Source organism: Peromyscus maniculatus, chromosome 2 (assembly GCF_049852395.1).
Source record: "Peromyscus maniculatus bairdii isolate BWxNUB_F1_BW_parent chromosome 2, HU_Pman_BW_mat_3.1, whole genome shotgun sequence".
Taxonomy (NCBI): domain Eukaryota; kingdom Metazoa; phylum Chordata; class Mammalia; order Rodentia; family Cricetidae; genus Peromyscus; species Peromyscus maniculatus.
This window is the reverse complement of record NC_134853.1, coordinates 138,332,402-138,350,450: the sequence shown is the minus strand read 5'-3', so window position 1 is coordinate 138,350,450 and position 18,049 is coordinate 138,332,402. Positions and strand designations below refer to the sequence as shown.

The 18,049-nt window shown below is 52.9% G+C and overlaps 1 protein-coding gene across 1 annotated transcript in view; it reads right to left on the bottom strand.

Moving 5' to 3' along the window:
* Positions 1-1,369: 1,369 nt before the first annotated feature.
* Slc2a1 (solute carrier family 2 member 1) overlaps positions 1,370-18,049 on the bottom strand; it is a 29,557-nt gene continuing 12,877 nt past the window's right edge. The window contains exons 2-10 of the mRNA XM_006994565.3: positions 17,369-17,464; positions 6,762-6,922; positions 6,404-6,644; positions 5,724-5,886; positions 5,444-5,631; positions 5,061-5,165; positions 4,586-4,687; positions 2,782-2,985; positions 1,370-2,447 (exon numbers count right to left, since the gene is read on the bottom strand). Coding sequence (XP_006994627.1) covers positions 2,247-2,447; positions 2,782-2,985; positions 4,586-4,687; positions 5,061-5,165; positions 5,444-5,631; positions 5,724-5,886; positions 6,404-6,644; positions 6,762-6,922; positions 17,369-17,464 — 1,461 coding nt within the window. The 3' untranslated portion in view covers positions 1,370-2,246. The remainder of the gene's footprint in view (positions 2,448-2,781; positions 2,986-4,585; positions 4,688-5,060; positions 5,166-5,443; positions 5,632-5,723; positions 5,887-6,403; positions 6,645-6,761; positions 6,923-17,368; positions 17,465-18,049) is intronic.

Here is an 18,049-nt window from a genome sequence, read left to right as displayed (position 1 = left end):
AGATAGAGTACCAACCTGTCTAGGCGCTGGTGAGAAGCGAAGGGCGCCAGGGAGCAGCTCGGGTACCTGCTGCTGGCTTCCCATCAGAAACGGAAGGCTTCACCTGATGTGGAACAGGTGTGCTCCTCCCTGGCTCGGAGCCCGCCCCCTCGCTGACTGGTGAATACGTCACCTAGCCCCGCCTCCCTGCGCATCAGTGGGCTGACTGCGTCCTTGCTGCGTGGCTGGGAGGATGGAGCCAACTCGGCCCCTTCTCTGCGCATGCGCGGTGTCCCGTTTGGGGACAGAGTAGGCTCCGGACTGGGGAGGGCTTGCAGATTCCGGTTTTTCAGCCCTGGACCCCAACCAGCTCCTCCCGAACCTGAAGTCTTTGGGCCTTAGGGCACCCGCCTTGCCACGCCCCCGACCGCTGCTGAAGCTCTCCCAACCTGTCCCTACTCTGTCTTTGCAGAGGTGGGTTCCCAGGCCTGGCAAATGGCAAAAGGCTTACTGACCGCCCATACTCCCCGTCATCGGGCCTCAACAGCCCAGGCTCGGCCCTTCTCAGCTTCGTCCCTCAATTGGGAAGGGGCTGGAGTAAGACCTTACATTAAGTTTCCTCTCCTTAACTCCCTTGCCATGCTGAAATTCTATAGTTGTCTGCGTAGTCAGGAAGCGTAATTCCCTCTAGGTTTTGTAACCTTTAGAGACAGGATACTCATGGCGCTCTACTACAGCTATTTCTTGAGTGCCTAGCCCTGGATTGGATGATGCTGAGAATCCAGATAAACCTAGATGTCCCTTCAAGTGCCTCTGAATTGAAGGGGGTCTCTGGGAAGGACCTGCCTGTTTAGTGCTGCCCAGACACCCTGGACACCCTCTCAGGTGGCCTGATTTCTGTAAATAAGAAAGCTGCCTTGGATACAAAGCACCATAACAACTCACGGGGGCAGTGTAAACAGCTCATTTTGTTTGGGGAAAAGGAGACAGGGTATGGGGAAGGAGTTGTAAATAAGCTAAAAGCGTGGCTAGGGTGGGGGTGGGGTGGTTGAGATTGCATCCATTTTAAACTTCTTGAAGCCTGTCAGGTAAGGCACCTATCTTCACTTTCAAAATGCTCAAGCTTGAGTATCAGGGCTAGGAGTTATCAGTCTGAAAATAACATATGATGAAAATGCTGACTGCCAGGACAGAGAACTTGGGTTTTCCTCTGGGTCAGAGGTCATACAGATTTTTGAGCAATTCAAGGGACGTTGAACAGGTGCTTAGAACTGACAGGATCCTGAGCCAAAAAGTCCAAAGCCACTGCATGGTTATAACCATGCTTTGCCTCCCTCTCACTCCCATCCAAACCTGCCTGGCCCCAATCCACAAGCATTTTGAAGCCACGTTTCTAAAAACCAGCCATTTATATCTACTTAGGTAAAGTTACAGGAGTATGTTGGTGTATTTACAAGTGGGTTTGTCCAGATATACTATAACTTAGTGTCTGTATTTAATATTGACAACCAAAAAATATATAAATATCTTCCATCTATACACAGCAGGGCAGGAGTGTCCGTGTGTCTTCAGCAGTGAGTTCTCAGCCTCCCAGGCCTTCTCATGGTGATGTCTGGCCCTCAGTGCACAGGAGACTGGGATCTGGCAGCCCAGCCTGACCCTTCCCCTCTCCTCCCTGCTCTCCAGTGCTTCCAACTGGTCTCAGGCAAGGAAAGATTAATTGAGTGGTTGGGAAGGAAGAGATAGGAATGGGCGAATCCTAAAAATGGAGCCCGACCCCTACGGTGGGGAGATCCAGGCCTGCGGAAGGAGGCGGCAGCAACCACCTCCTGGGATAAAGCCTCATAGTTCATAGTTCGATTAGTGTGTCCTTGGTCATAGGTCCAGCCCTACAGATTAGCTTGGCGAAGAAGGCATGTGTCTGGACAGGGCTCGGTCCCCACCCTCAGGCGCTGAGCCATTCAAGGTGAAGACCAGGGTGTGAAGATAGAGTGGCTGATAAAAAAAAAATAACAAAATCAGTAATAAAAAAAATTATAAAACCTGTTGCTTATCTGAACAGATTTTGAGCAACAGTCTTGCTTTCGTTAAAATTCTGGAGCCATCCAAGTCCTGAATATTCTTCTGGACATCTTTGCTGGCTGAAGAAAGGCGCCCAAGCCCGGCTCGCCTGAGATCTGTCTGTTTGGAAGAGGTCTCATCTAGCTGCCTGTGCTCCAGAGATCCTTGGGGCTGCTGGGAGCAGGCCGGGCTGGGTGTGGGGCTCCTCACACTTGGGAGTCGGCCCCCAGAGGGTGGAAAAGCTCCTCAGGTGTCTTGTCACTTTGGTTTGCACCGCCCTGCCGGAAGCCAGATGCGATCTCATCGAAGGTCCGGCCTTTGGTCTCGGGAACTTTGAAGTAGGTGAAGATGAAGAAGAGCACCAGGAGCACCGTGAAGATGATGAAGACATAAGGACCACAGAGTTGCTGGAAAACAGACACACCATCACCACCTGTCCTGGCTAGAAGGACTCTACCGCTGAGCCTTTGATCTGAAGGAGGGAAGAACTGCTACTGGCCACCCAGGCATGCTATAAAAACTAAATGAGACTGCTCACATCTGACTTGTGACAGGCTCCAGAACTGGCATGAAAACTAAGGGAAGAGCCTGGGCTGGGCAGTGTTTGCCCAGGTGACACGGGCTTCTGAGCCCAACTGCTTGTCAACGTGACTCTTGGATAGCAAGGGTGAGCACTTCATATAACATGATGGGTCCCTACATGCAGTTGAGAAATGGTGGACATAGAAGATGTTTTCTCACCTCCACATACTGGAAGCACATGCCCACGATGAAATTTGAGGTCCAGTTGGAGAAGCCAGCCACAGCAATAGCAGCAGGACGGGGCCCCTGGCTGAACAGCTCGGCCACAATGAACCATGGGATGGGACCAGGGCCTACTTCAAAGAAGGCCACAAAGCCAAAGATGGCCACAATGCTCAGATAGGACATCCAGGGCAGTTGTTCCTATGGAGAGAGATGGGGTGAGAGGTTAGACTAGGAGACGATGGCTTCTCAGAAGGAAGAGAAGCTGCACAAGTCTCCACACTGGGCTTGAGGTCACCCTGATTGTTACACAACCCAGTGTGGTGGTTTGAATGAGAATGGCCCCCAGAGGCTCATGTCTGAATGCCTGGTCCCCAGTTGGTGGAACTGTTTGGGAAGGATAGGGGGTGTGGCCTCGTTGGAAGAAGTGTGTCACTGGGAGTGGGGTTTCAGGTTTCAAATCGGAGTTCTCTCTGCCTCATGCTTGTGGGTAAGGATGTAAGTGAGCTCTCAGTAACTGCTCTAGTACCATGTCTGCCTACCTGCTACTCTGCTCCCTGCCATGATGGTCATAGGCTAGCCCCCAAACATAATGCTCTCTTCTATAAGTTGCCTTGCATGGTCTCATCCAGCAATAAAAAAGGAACCGAGACACCCTGGTAGCCTCTGCCGGGTCTCAGTCTCACAAGAATCTACTCTGCCTATCCTCTAATGCTCTTGGGACTGTCCCTAGTGCTCTTCCTCGCTTGGGTTGGACACAGGAATGTGTAGGAGTGAGTGAGTGAGTGAATGTGTGTGTGGGCGTGTATGTGCACACCTGCATGGTACAGGTTGTCATAGTTATTAGTGACAGGCTGAGAACCAGCCAACCTATGGTCAATTCTTAGCTTCATTCCTTATCCAACATGGGGCTTTACTTTTAGTTTCAGTAAAAAGGCTGAACACATCTTTAATCTGAAAAGTCAGAAATGCAAAATGCTTCAAAATCTGAAGCTTGGCGAGTGCTGGTAACATGACAAGTGGAAAATTCCACACCTGACCATGCTTGATGTCAGTCATGACAAAAAAAAAGCCATTTAAATTTGCCACCAGCCTATGTGTGGAAGGCACATGTGAAACATAATGAATTTTATGTTTAGACTTCAGTTCTAGCCTGACAGTAACTTATTGTGTATATGCAGGCGATCCCATATCTGCAACCCAAGGCATATATGCAGGCGATCCCATATCTGGAACCCAAGGTATATATGCAGACATTCCCTTATCTGAAACCCAAGGTGTATATGCAGGTGATCCCGTATCTGCAACCCAAGGCATATCTGGTCTGAGCACTTCAGGAAAGGGATGCTCAAGCTACAACATCTAACTGCACAGCTCCTGTCTGGAGAATGGAGAGAGGTGTGTCTGTGTACCTCTGTGGCATGGAGGGGACATTATACTGCTCAGGTTGCTGTGGAGATGAATTGAGGCTACAGGAAAGGGCTCTGCAAGGTTCAGCGTGGGCAAGGCAGTTTCATATGGAGATGAGAGCTTGGGTTCTCTACTCGTCAGACGGGCTGGGTCAGGAAATCCCCAACCAGGGAGGGGAGAAAAAACTCAAGATGGGAGGAGACAACCTGAGTGCACAAGGTCAGGCCCCAGTCCAGAAGCACACACCCACACTGGGCAGCCTAGGTTGGGTGCAACATGGGCATTTGGGGATCCAAATCCAGGTGGAATCACCGTCATGGGTGCCTGGGTCTGCCTAAATCCAGGTCCTCATGTTACCTTGCCCTGGGTCTTCCAGGGCATGGCTACTCACCAGCAGGGCCAGTGCGATGGTCATGAGTACAGCACAGCCTGCCATGCCTGCCAGGCCAATGAGGTGCAGGGTCCGCCGTCCAGCTCGCTCTACCACGAACAGCTGTAGACAAAGAAAAAGTCATGTTCCCCTTGCCTGTCTGATGCCTCCTGGAGCCTACCTGCACAGAGGCTCACCTCAACAGCCAAATACAAATAGGCACTCTACACACTAGTGGGGGAAACACCTTTCCCCACCAGGCTTTGGGGCCTCATAACTGGGTCCAACAGTAACAGGCTGAGAGGTGGCCCTGGGGATCAGACAGCAAAAGCATCCTGGCTGTGACCTTGGGAGAGCATTTGCCTTCTCACCTCCCTGGCGTCTGTGTCAGTTGCACAGTGTGAGCAATGAGCCTTACAAATTTATTGACACAAGCTTGGCTCCCAGGATAGGCTGTCATTCTGTCACGAGACCCTGAGCACAAGCGAAGACTCACCGACACCACAGTGAAGGCTGTGTTGACGATACCGGAGCCGATGGTGGCATACACAGGCTGCTGCACACCCGCCTTCTCGAAGATGCTCGTTGAGTAATAGAACACCTACCAGAAAGGGAGACAGTTGGTGATCTGCCGTGCTTACAGCCTTCTCCTGCCTCTGTACTGGTTACTAGTGGGTGTGACACCCAAGGTGAATAAGCGGGGTGGGGGTGGCGGGGAGATGAACACTTCTCAGGCAGGTGGGCTCTGCCACAGGTTTTGGGTCCACAGGTACATTACTTTGGCAGAACTTGCTTATAGTTTGTTCGGGACTCACTCACGGTGCACACTTGAGCCTGGACTTGGCCAGGGCCACAGGAAGGGGTAGGTGGGGGACTCACAGCATTGATGCCGGACAGCTGCTGGGACAGCTGCAGCACCACGGCAATGAGGATGGGCTGGCGGTAGGCGGGCGAGCGGAACAACTCCAGGATGGTGACCTTCTTCTCCCTCATCATCTGCCGGCCCTCTTCCTTCATCTCCTGCAGGTCCCGGGTCACGTCGGCTGTCCCTCGGAGCTTCTTCAGCACTGGTGGGACCGGAGGGAAGGTGGGGTGGCTCAGAGTGGGAAAAAGGCCTGAGCTCAGGGGGGCAGGGAGGAGGGCAGGGCCCAGCCCGTACCACTCTTGGCCCGGTTCTCCTCATTCCGGTTGATGAGCAGGAAGCGGGGGCTCTCGGGACAGAAGGGCAACAGGATGCACTGTATCAGGGCTGGGATGAAGATGACACTGAGCAGCAGAGGCCACAATGTTGCATTGCCCATGATGGAGTCCAAGCCGAACACCTGGACAAAGAAACCAGGGACTGTGAGTACCCCTGCCCTGGCCCTACTCAAGTACCCATTCCACTCTCCTAGCCCACCAGCTGCTAGGAGATGGGAAGACCTCGCTGAGCCTGTTGCTCATCTGTAAAACCAGCTCAAATTGTAAGGACAAAGGGACAAGGCCACATATAAATGTGTCAAGCACAGCTTGTGGCGACTGTTACTCAGCTCCAGGAGGATTAAAGGATGGGAATGGAGGAGCCTCGAGAAGGTACAGTATGCATGAGGCTTACAGGCCTGGAGGCCCAAGAGCCCAGCACGATGAAGTGGGGCCCTGTGATGAAAAGAGGAGAAGGCCAGGGAGGGGCTCTTGCTCTTAGGCTGGTGTGGGGTGGGGGTTATGTGTGCCCTGTCTCCCGGGAGGCCGTCCTAGGTAAGGCTGGGCAGAGAAGCTCTGCTCTGCTGGACTGTGACCTGAGTGAGGGCCAGAGCTGTGGGCAGAGGCAGTACTGGGCAGGAAGACCCAGAACTGGCTTACCTGCGCAATGAGGATGCCAACGACGATGCCGAGCTGGTGCAGCGTGCCTAGGGCTCCACGAAGAGCTGTGGGTGACACCTCTCCCACATACATGGGCACAAAGCCAGTGGTCAGGCCACAGTACACTCCAATGATGAAGCGGCCCAGGATCAGCATCTCAAAAGACTTGCCCAGTTTGGAGAAGCCCATGAGCACGGCAGACACAAAGGCCAACAGGTTCATCATCAACATGGAGTTCCGCCTGGGGGAAGGTGACAGGTCAGCCAGCTCCCAGGACCCCCAGACTCCCCAACATCCCCCCAGAACTCCTTGAGGAGGATGGCACCCCCAAGGCAGAGCTGGGGCCTTTCCTGCTTACCTGCCAAAGCGATTAACAAAGAGGCCCACAGAGAAGGAACCAATCATGCCCCCGACGGAGAAGATGGCCACTGAGAGGGACCAGAGCGTGGTGAGTGTGGTGGGCTGGATGGGTTCTCCATATCGGTGGGCCCATGTCTGGTTGTAGAACTCCTCAATTACCTGCAGGGAGAAGACCCTGGGTGAGTGGCCCCTCCAGACAGGGCAGCTACTTCACCACAAGATGCCAGGGCTTGGCCCTTCTGCAGACACACTGTGTTCTTCACCTGCTTCTTCCCTGTTTGTAGGTTCAGTTTCCTTGGGTGAGAAGAGGACTGGGCTCTCCCCCTCCCAAGGTGCTCAAGACTGGCTCGGGAAGATGGCCAAGGATGACAGAGCCAGTTTGGGCACAGAGCAGGAAGGTACAGGAGAAAAAATGCTTCTGCCCATTCGCCCCCTTTTCAGATGGCTCCATGTACACTCTAGGCCACTAGGCCACAGCTGTGGGCGCCGGGCCCTCTCCCAAGCTCCTGCTGGGGAGGAAGCACAGCTGGACGGACAGGTTCTGCCATTCTGAGGGCCTGTGGGAAGTGTACACTCACTGACTTTGCATTTTGAGCCTGGAGGACTAAAGGACACGCTCTAAGGCACACTGTCACTTTCTGTCTCCCAGGCCAGCTCCCCTGTGGCTGGCTGGAAATGCCACCTTAAAGGAACCATGGCCTCCTTCCCTTTCTAAGTGCTCAGATGGGAGGTTCGGGGAAAGGCCCTGGGCAAGGAAGTGGTTCCAGGAACTGGAGACATTTGTCCTGGTGCGGGCCTGCTCACTAGCCCTGCCCCCACGCCAGGGAGGGCCTAACCTGGTGCCAAGGATGTGGCCGTAAGCAGGTGGCGCTGGTTCTGACACACTCACCACACTGTCGGGCAACACGGACTACACCCAGTGCCACAGACGTAGCCAGACCCGCCCAGCACACGCAGCCATGGACGGGCCCAAGTACACACAGAGAAACAACTTTCTGTGTGCACGCCCTGGCATGACACACACTAGACTTCCAATCCACTTCACTTTCTTTCTTTCTCTCTGAAACAGCAATCCTCCCGCCTCAGCCTCTTGAAGGTTAAGATCATGGATGTGAGTGACCATGGTCATCTTGTACTCTCGGCTCTCGGCTTTGGCCAGGCCAGTCACAACCCCTCCTCCTTTTTATCACTGCAGCTCTTACACAATTCCACACCGACACAAGGGATTCCACTCTGCAAATGTCAGAGTGCATTTAGAATGAACCCAAACGGTGTGGGTCATTCAGGGGCAATTACGAGATGGCAAACACAAGCTACGCCAGGGCGAGTCTGTGCACCCAGCCGGCTGTTTCAGGGCAGGCTGTTCTAGTATGCAGAAGGAACTCACTGAAATTATGATTAAAAAACAAAACAAAACAAAAATTCCCTAGTATCTCTATACGGGTATGTGTACATGAATACAGGTGCTTATGTGGGTCAGAAGAGGGTGTCAGACCCCCTGGAGATGGAGTTACAGGAAGTTGTCAGCCACCTAGTTAGTATGGGTGCTGGGAACTAAATCTGGGTTCTCCACAAAAGGAATCATCCTCTGTACCACTGAGGCATCTCTCCAGCCCCATTGACATCCCTATATGTGGTATTGCTCTTTGCACATGACCACGTGTGCTAAACACTGAGCTATATCCACAGTCCTGTGCTAAACTTTTATGGCTGGCAGCATAGTGGGTACGTTTACAGACTTAAGAGCAATTCTGGTATGCCAGTGTTTCTAGACCACGGGAGTATTTGCTACATGTCTTTGTTTTGTGGCGCTAGGATAAACTCAGGGCCTTGTACATGCTGGTCAAGTGTTCTACCACTGAGCTACTTTTAGCTGTTATATTATAGGACGGCCACTCTGAACACAGTCTGTCATTGAAAGGTCTTTGGTGGCACCTGACTGCCTCCTTTACAATGCTAGGAGAAATTCAGGAAACATACTTACGGCACCCACCGCAACAGTACTGGCCCCAGTGCAGTAAAAGCCATTGACTAAGTCTGACTACACTTTCCTGCCACCATTTAACATTACCAGTCGTGCCCGTTAACCCAGCCGCCATTTCGATCGCCATCATCTCCGTTACCTCCCCACCCTGCTGTCTGTCACTCCTGCCTCTGAGATCTAGCCCAGAGATTTCCAGACTCCCAGGAGTTTGTCCTCCTGGAGGTCTGGGGTCAGAGCCAGTGGTAGGGGTACCTTGAGTCAACAAAGGTTCTTGGGCTCTCTTCCTAGAGACCCTTGGGCCTACAGGGTGCAGAGACCAGACTGACTCCGACAAACAAAACAAAGTGCTTGTGTTCTTCCAGGGATAACACACCCCAGAGGACTGCAGGAATGGCAAGGCCCCGTTTATCAGGCTCTGCAGAGAACAAGCCGTTCTGAATAAGGGAGCCGTAGAGATAAACGACGAGTGTTTCTCCAGGGCCCACAACTGGGAATTGGGACTGTTCCCCTTTGGTCACTCAGGGTGATCAAGCAGACCCACAAGAACTGAAAGCTATTGAGGTCCTTGCAGGCAAAACACTCAAACAAAAAAAAAAATAAACAAATTATCAATTTTTTTTTGAGGCAGGGTCTCTCTATATAGCCCTGGCTGTCCTGGAATTCTCTATGTAGACACCAGGCTGTCTTTGAACTCAGAGATCTCCCTGTCTCTGCCTCCAGAGTACTGGGATTAAAGGCGCTTGACATCACAACTGACTAGAAAATAATGGAGCTTATCTGAACTGTGTGCAGCCAGTGCATTTGTGCTGAGAGTGTCACTTAGAACTTAAGCTGCCTAGATGAACCTAAGGATGGGCACAAGCTTCTCTTTACAGCTCGGGTCTTTAGCACTCCTCACAGTGCAGGGAGAGAGGCAGCTCTGAGGGATGAGGTGCTTCCAAGCTCTCCCACATCCAGGTAAGTCCCGACCTGGACTGTCAGTCATGAGCCAAAGCTCACACTCTCCCAGCTCTCCATGCGCTCAGCCCTCTGCTGAGCACGAAGTGTGGGTTTCCCAGACTTCAGCACCACTGGCCCCACGCTCGGGGACAGCGGGGTCTGAGTGGTGAGAATCCTAATTCTATATGGAGAATAATTCTAGGCTCATCTTTCCCATCCAGCCACTGCCCTCAGCATCCTCCTGGGAGAGAAAAGGTGTCCCCAGAGTGCCTGCTCACTACTCCTCTCACAGAACCCCGTGCTGGAGCAGCCTCCTCAGCCCTGGCTTATGTTTGAGGTGAGGAGCAGGGGCTGCTTCCTGTACTGAAGGTTCCTACCCCTTCTGCCAATCACAAGCCCAAGAGCTGTCCCTGTCGCCGCCACTGCCCTGCCCCAGCCATCCCAGGTCTGCTGAATGTGGCGCAACATCTGTCCTAGGTCTAACCTACCTGTGTTCTATTCTTGTCACCCTCAAAGCCACGCCTGTGTTGGGAACAACTGAAGCAAACTGGCCTAGAGCAGGAACAGGCAATAGCTGAGGTTAAGCAGGCCTGTTCAGAAGGGCCTAAGGCCACATCCGGCTCTCCCTCGCTTTTCACATAACCCTTTTAAAGTGTAAAGCCAGGGGGCTGGAGAGACGGCTCAACACTTGCTGCTCCTGCAGCAGAGCCAGGTTCTGTTCCCAGCACCCACATGCCAGCTCACAACCACCTGCAATGCCAGCTCCAGGGAGTCCGCTGCTCTTTTCTAGCCTCCGTGAGCACGTGGTGCAGACATACAGGTAAAATTAAAAACAAAAATAAAATGTGAAGCCATTTCTTCATGGGTTCATGATGAGGAGAGAGGGAGGTTCTGGTCAGTTGAGAGAACTGTCATGGAACTGGCCTGTCACAAGAGCTGAGGTCCGAGTGATGCTCTTGGTTAGTACAGAGAGCACCCAGGCTCGTATGGGAAGCACACTGGCTCTGTGCAGCTGAGGTCCTGGGGCTTGGACAGTTGGCAGGAAAAAGCTAGTCCTCACCAGGCAGCTCCCCAGAGGTCAGGGGAGGGAGATGCACGTGTCCAAGGGCATCTTGGAAATCCCAGGGCCACACTCTACCAGGCCCAGGCAACTGTGGGTGAGCGTGCCTGCTCTCTACAGAGGAAGTTCTCACTTCCGCTCTGTGGTGGCAGGGTGGTGTCTGTAAAGGGACGTGAGGCAGAACACGTAGCCTATGCACAGGATAAACCGTTGCTGATGTCACTGTTGCGCCCAAGGACAGAAGCCAGGAGGGGACTAGGGGATGCCTAGGCTATAGAGTGCTTATTTAGCGCACACCCGGCCCCAGAATAGCAAAAACAAGCAAATCCAACAAAAAATGAGAACCCCAAAAACCTCAAACAAACACATGAACTACAACGAGCATTTGAGGCAGGGTTTGCAGCTTACATTGCGAGGCACAGGTGACTACCATGTGGACTACACAGGGCAGGAAGAACCCAAAGAAATTCAGAGGCCTGACTCAGGGACCCAGGACAGAAGCCCCAGGTTCCTAGGTTTCTGAGGAAGAGGCTCCCCACCTCAGGAGTGGGAGTTCCCTGTTGTGGGGAGCTTGCTAAAGGCTAAGTCTGAAGCTACCCACAGCTGCTGTCACTTGCCTTTCTTTCAACCTTTTCACAGTGGGAACCCCATTTCGGCTCACAGGCTACATGCACAGGGGTGCTGGCTAGCTTGGCCGTGCTGCTGACGCGACCTAGGGTTCTGATCCGCTGCAGAGGCGTGTCTGGGAACCTCTGGCTGCTCTCAGCACTCATCCTTTGGATAGTCTACTTTCTGGCCTGGATCTTCTCCCACATCCCAGTGATTCCCTCAGCTCTCTTTCCTCCATGTTCTGTGTGGATGAAGAGGGCATGGCCACGGCCTTCTCACTCCTCTTACAAGGAGAAAGGGGTCAGACTGCCCAGGTCAGTCCCTTGGCCTGGACTTGACCCCACTCCCAGCCTCTCGTCTTTCCAGAAGGCTGCAGGCCCCTGCATCTCTCTGTAACAATCAATGTAGCTACACCCGAGGGTCAACTGCGAACCCAGATGTTCCAGGTGGGTCTGGACAAACAGCCCCACCCACTGTGTCCCCAGGGACCCTCCTGAAGCCAGGGAAGAGGAGGCTCAAGTTAAAGATGGAAGCAGAGTCAGACCACCCAGGCTGCTTCAGAAGATCCAGAACTGGCCTTGCTCCTCGCCAAGGATAGGCCTCTCTCAGCCTGGCAAGTGATCCCTGCTCCACGGCCTGCAGGAGCTTCCCACGCAGACACAGACCTTCACCTCACTGTGGCAGCCGCAGCAGGCAGAGCCCATCTCAGCCCTCAGGATGAAGCGTCTCCTCAGCAGTACCGTGACTCACATCCTTTCTGGGCAGACCGTCTCCCCACATCTCAGACTGCTCCTTCCCTTCCACCCAATCACCTTTCAGGGAATGCAATGACCTTCTGGGAAGTCCCCCTGGTTAGCACCCCTCCTTCCGTCAGTACAGAGTACCCATGGTGCTACGGGTGAGAAAACAGAGTCAACGCCCCCCCCCCCCCCCCCAGTTCCTCTACCCGTCCACGTTTCTATCACCGTCCTTGGACAACTGACGAACGAGAAGGTGATGTGACCTAGAACAAACCCTAACGTGATCTGATCCACTGGTGCTGGGGGACACAGGGGGCCTGCGATGATGGGGCGGGCGGTGACAGCGTGACACAGGGTCTGTGCGACAGCTGTGTGGGAAGTTCTTGAGTTATCTGTACAGGACTGGACTTGACTCGGCTCTGAGCTCAGCACAGTGGGCTAGCAGTGTGACACGTGTGGGCAACGGTCCAGAGGCAGAGGCAGTGGGGGATCTGTGTGAGTTCAAGGCCAGCCTGGTGGGGAGGGAGGGAGGGAAGGAGACGGGGAGAGAGAGAATTATGTTTGGATGCCACCCTTCCTCAGTGCCTGTCTCTCACAGAGGTTGAGCACACAACAGAGCCAGACTCACTGGATTCAAACTCCAGCTCGGCTCTGTGCTAGCGGTGTGCCCTTGGTATAGTAGTTTCTTCACATCTCTGCACTCCCTTCTTAGAAAATGGAGATTACGGTGCCTACTTGAGGTTATGATGGCAACCGAGTGACCATTTCTAAAGCACTTAGAATACATACAGGCAGACTAAGTAAGCTGTACGGGTCTGTGGTGAGAGGTGAGAAGGGCCACGCTAGGCTGTTTGTATCCCCACTGAGGAGGAGTCCGCTCAGCCTCAGGGGCACTGGGCTGAGGCTGGGAAGCAGGTCTAGCTCAGGTCGGTTCTTTCACTGGCTAAGCCAGGTCACTTCAGGCAAGGCTTCATTTACTGTGTGGACCGGGATCCTCCCTTGTCAAACAAGAGCGGCTGAGCTGATATTAGGCCCTTCCCAACAGCCTCTCTGGGTTGCATGGGTGCCATTTTCTCATGTGCTGGGTCTTGCCCCTCATCAGACGGAGAGACACCGTGTAGGTCAGCCCAGGGTAGTATTCTGGGTGTCTCTGTGCAGTTACTGGGTCCCTCTGTGGCCAGGCTCACCTTTTCTACCTCATCTTAGAATGATTGGTCCAGAGTCCAACACGCCGACCCCTCCCCCTGTCCCATTCTACCCCAGTTCACCCATTCACTCTGCAGATACTCTTTCCCAGCCTTGGTTTCCTCATCCACAAAAAGGAAGGCAGTCTTGCCTGCCAGGCTTACAAGGTGCAGGGAGAGGAGGTAATTTGAGGGCAAGTGCTATATAAACACTTAAGATAACATCATGATTAATTACCACTTCCCGGTAGAAGCCTTTCAGGCCTGTTTTATGGCAAAGAACAAAACCCCTGGTAATGAGTGGAGGAATATCTACTCACTGTGGGCAAAGCCTTAAGAGCACGGCCACCCTAAGGGAAGTACTTGAGCAGACCTGGGAAGTTGAGCGCCAGTGCAGATGACAGATTCCACGGGAGGGGAGCCCTTTCCGTGACCAAGTCCTTGCACGCTTTTTGACTGGGCGCGTGACCCTCCTTGCTGTGGGCCCAACCTCCCCTTCCAGGTGTGAGTGCCAAATCCTTCATAAAGTCCTCCTGCTGCTGCCCTCCCCTAACCTCTCCTCTTCTGCAGTCTGTGGGTTCAACCAGCTGGGGAACATAAATATTTGTAGGAAAAACTGCATCTGAGCTAGCCATGGACAGACTGTTTGGTCATTAATCCCTAAACAATACGGCGAGTATAGTAGATAAATACTGACGACAACATTTATGTGGTCTCAGATGCAGGTAATCCAGGGATGAGTGTGTGAGAGAAACCGATGTACAGATTTAGAGGGTACTGTGCTATTCCATATGGGGTCCTGAGTGTCCAGGATTTCAGTATACATGGGGGATGGGAGGGTCCGGGAACCTCACAGATTCCCACTCTCCTTTTCCTAAGAGCTCTCCCCCACCCCTCTAGATGGGCTGGTTTTAGAAACCAGAATGTGTTCTATGGTGTCACGGCCATATCTCCTTGCTGCAGAGTTCAGGGTCTGGCAGAGTGGATTCTGGGTAAGTCCTTGTTGAATGCCAGTGCTGGCAGAATCCAATCACTGTGCCTTCCTCGGGCAATGGAGTCAATCTCATCCAAGTATGGTGGCCACTCTGTGTTACATGCTGGCTGATCCACTTTTGTGTTCTACTCGTACGTACTTCGATACTCTCTTCATATGATAAATTACCTACTTGGAAAAACTCCAGCCAAGCTTGTGAGGAGTGTCTGCAAAGTGCAGAAATGGACAGACTAGTACCACCGTGTCTGGCTCAGAATTTCACTCCACATGGTTGTTCTCACGTCTGGCTCCTGAGAAGTGACATTTGGACAGGTGTCCCTGGTGGCTGGCTGCTGGCTGCTCTCATAAATGCAAGTCACTGGCTGGGCCCTCTGTGTGGCTTACCTGTCCTGACACCATGGTCACCATCCCAGCACTAGCCTTCCACTGTTTCTTACTACCTAGGAAGCCTCCAAGGCAGACAAACTCAATCTAGCTCTGCTCACATCTGCAGAAGTATCATGTCCCTCCTTGCCAAGAGCAGGCTCCCTGCACTTACCTCCTTAGCTTTTCCCCCTCCTCCTCTATCTACTGATGCCTTACACCATGTCTACAAAGGAAATCTGGAATAAAAACAAAAGCCCAAGACAAACACCAACCTCATGTGAATCATCCGGCCACTGACCTTTTCCCTCTCCTCTACCAAGTCTCCTCAAGTCTCCTGAGCCTGGTGGGATTCTAGGTGTGCACCACCATGCCCTGCATGCCCACCTGGCTTTAGAGGTCAGCTCTGTCTCCATCTGTCCTCAAGAGCTAACCCTTTGTGTGAACTTCAGATCCTCTCCCATTCCCATCCGGATAGCAGTGACCATCAGTCAATCTCTCTCCATCCTTGTGTCCAAGAAGTCAACTCGGATGCGTGAGCACCTCTACCCATCGCCAAAGGCCGATGACAACTGATTCCTGCCACCTCATACCTACTAGCTCCTCCCTGAACCAGAAATATAAAAGCCATTTTTGAACCCCTCTTCCTTGTGTCCTCAGACTGAACTGATTTTGAAAAAATCCTATCTCTCCTTCCTATAGATATTAAAAAAAAAAAAATCGTACTTATTTGGGGGGGGCAGGGTACGTGTGTACTCTGACACATGGCGACCAGAGGAACTTGTAGGAACTCGGGTTGTCAGGCTTGGTAGCAGGCACCTTTTACTCTGACCCGTCTCTCCAGCACTCAGCATGTGTTAGACCACTCATCCATGAAGTGTCTCTGACTCCAGCTAGCTCTCAAATCTATCCCACAGCTCCAGGTGCCTGAATATTTCCAGAGATGCAGATGGGATCAGGCCTGTCCTCCTCCACAGGCTTCAAGGTCCTCATGATACGTACCCTCCACCTGGACACCTGGCTGTGCCATGCCAAGCTGGGGACCGGCTAGGCTGCAGGTCCAAGTCATTCATGCAAGGACCATAGTGGTCCAGTTCTGGCTTGCTGTGAATCCAACTTCTCTTCTTCCCTCAGCCCACCTTCCGACATGCCAAAATAATTCACCCTTCACAGAAGATCTAGCTCTCTGGCCATCCATCTTACTGCCTCCCCTGCTCACTCCACCCTGTTTGTCGGGAAAAAAAACTCCTCCTCGGTCCTGCCTTTAGAGTCCTAGTTACGTCACCAACTCACTGTGACTACAGTTAAGACATTGCTTAACACAGTACTTCTCAACTTGGGCTACCCATCAGAAACAGTTACGGAGCTTCCTCAGCATCCCAAGACCAATTACTTCAGAATCTGGGGGTGTATAGGGAACCTCAAAGTGCAGCAAACTTATCTCCCTACTTCCTCCTATCTTGTCTCGCAGGCTTTCCATCTGCACAGATTCCCAGAAAAAGAGCCCGCTCCCAAAGCACACACCTCGGTGGGGAGCTGTTCTGTGCACTTAGTAAAAACAGGGTTTGGCTTTGTTCTAAGCATGGGCTCGGTCGCCATGTCAGATCCTGGAAAAATCCCATCGGTGCTGCCGCCGCTCAGCATGACTCAGCAGCCCAGCCTTCCTAGTGACCTGCTCCCCAGCATCAGGCGTGGGCCCTAGAGCTAAGCCCCGCCTCCTTGGAAGAAGCCCAGCTCTAATTTCCTACAGTCTGGTGCTCCAGCTGGGCCCCTGGTCCTTCCTGAGGGCCACTCACACTCACTGTCTAGCCTCATCAGCCGGCTCGTGAGAATGGTCCGGACAGGAGGGCTGTCTACTTTCATTTCATGATCCCTGTCACAGTACGAACTGTTAAAGGACAGGCAAGCTTTTGTGAGTTAGGAAGGTGGCTCGAGGCTATGGAAACAAAGAGCTTGGCTTCAGATGCCACCATTCACTAGTATATGACCTTGGGCCCACGGGTCATTTAATGAGGCCCGGGCCTCATTTTCCGGGTCTATAAAATAGAAACCACCACCCAACCTTATAAACACACGTAAAACACCTAGTGTCGAGGAGGGACTGTGACAGACAACCTCCATTTCTGTTCCTAACCCCTTTCCTCCTCTTCTCCCAGAACAAGCAGGTGATTGCCGGAGTCCTTTTCCAGTCTAGACACCCAGGGAGCCAAGTGGGGGCAGATTTAGGATGTGCAATGAGAAGGAAGTCAGCCTTCTAGCTCCTGCAGTGCCTCTGGGCAAGATGCCATGTGTGTGTAAATTGACATGGAAACTCCAGGGAGAGGAAGCAGTTTCAATCTGGAACTGGACCGAGCGGTGGGTGTGTGGATGGGTGTGAGAGCATAAAACTGCTCTGGACACCAGCTGTCTGACTACCTCAGTGGCACTAGGGAAGGTTACTCAACTCTGACTACTTGCTCCGCCTGCCTGCCTGCCTGCCTGGCCATGGGCGTGGCGCCCTCAGGAACCCAAATACCATGTAAACAAAGCTCCGCTAAACTGATCATTGTAAATGTCCCTACTGGTTGGGAAACTAGTCAAGACGGCCTACCAAGATCCCAGCATTCAGTGGCCCTGCAATTCTAGAATTCCAGTTGATGTCAAGGACAGACACCCAGGAGGTACCAAGAGTATGTGGATGGGGTGGGGTGGGGTAGTGGTGGTATGTATGGGTGGGATGGCATAGCACTTACCTTCTGGGGGGCATTGATGACGCCAGTGTTATAGCCGAACTGCAGGGATCCGAGCACTGCCCCTCCAACGGCCAGCAAGAGGCGGCCAGTCACCTTCTGCAGAGGAAGAAATCACAGGCATGTTACCGGCATGTCTGGGCCCAGAGTACTACAGAGCAAAGCCAACGCTGGCAGGGTCTCGGGTTCAGGTGACTCTCCCGACTCCTGGCAACACACCTATCCTTCTCCCAGGAAACCTGACTACTTCCTGGCCTCGGGTGCCCAAACCTGCCCAGTTGATTTCTAGACTTTTCTCTGCGGATAAGGGAAACAGGGTCCTCTCTATGCAGTTCGAGAGGCCTTGTTTCAAGGTCTCATTCCCCAGGCAGAGTGATGCCCGCACTTCAGGTGGCTCTAGTCTCTGGGAGGACCAGAAACCAACCTTCCCTCTTGCGCCAGGGAGGCCAAACTAAATGAAAGAACAGTGCTGATGAGGAGGAAGAAGAAGAACGACTCTGGATTTGAAGCCAAGGGCAATGGCCTGAGTCTAGTCCATGGAAACTCCAGCAGGCTGGGTCTCCCAGCCTCACTGCATCCCTACCTTCTATGTGCCCATCTGCAAAATGGGAACAATCACATTGTTCAACATTGGAGACACGACCCTGCCCCTCCCTACCTTCCCCGGGGCTGGAAACAAAGCTC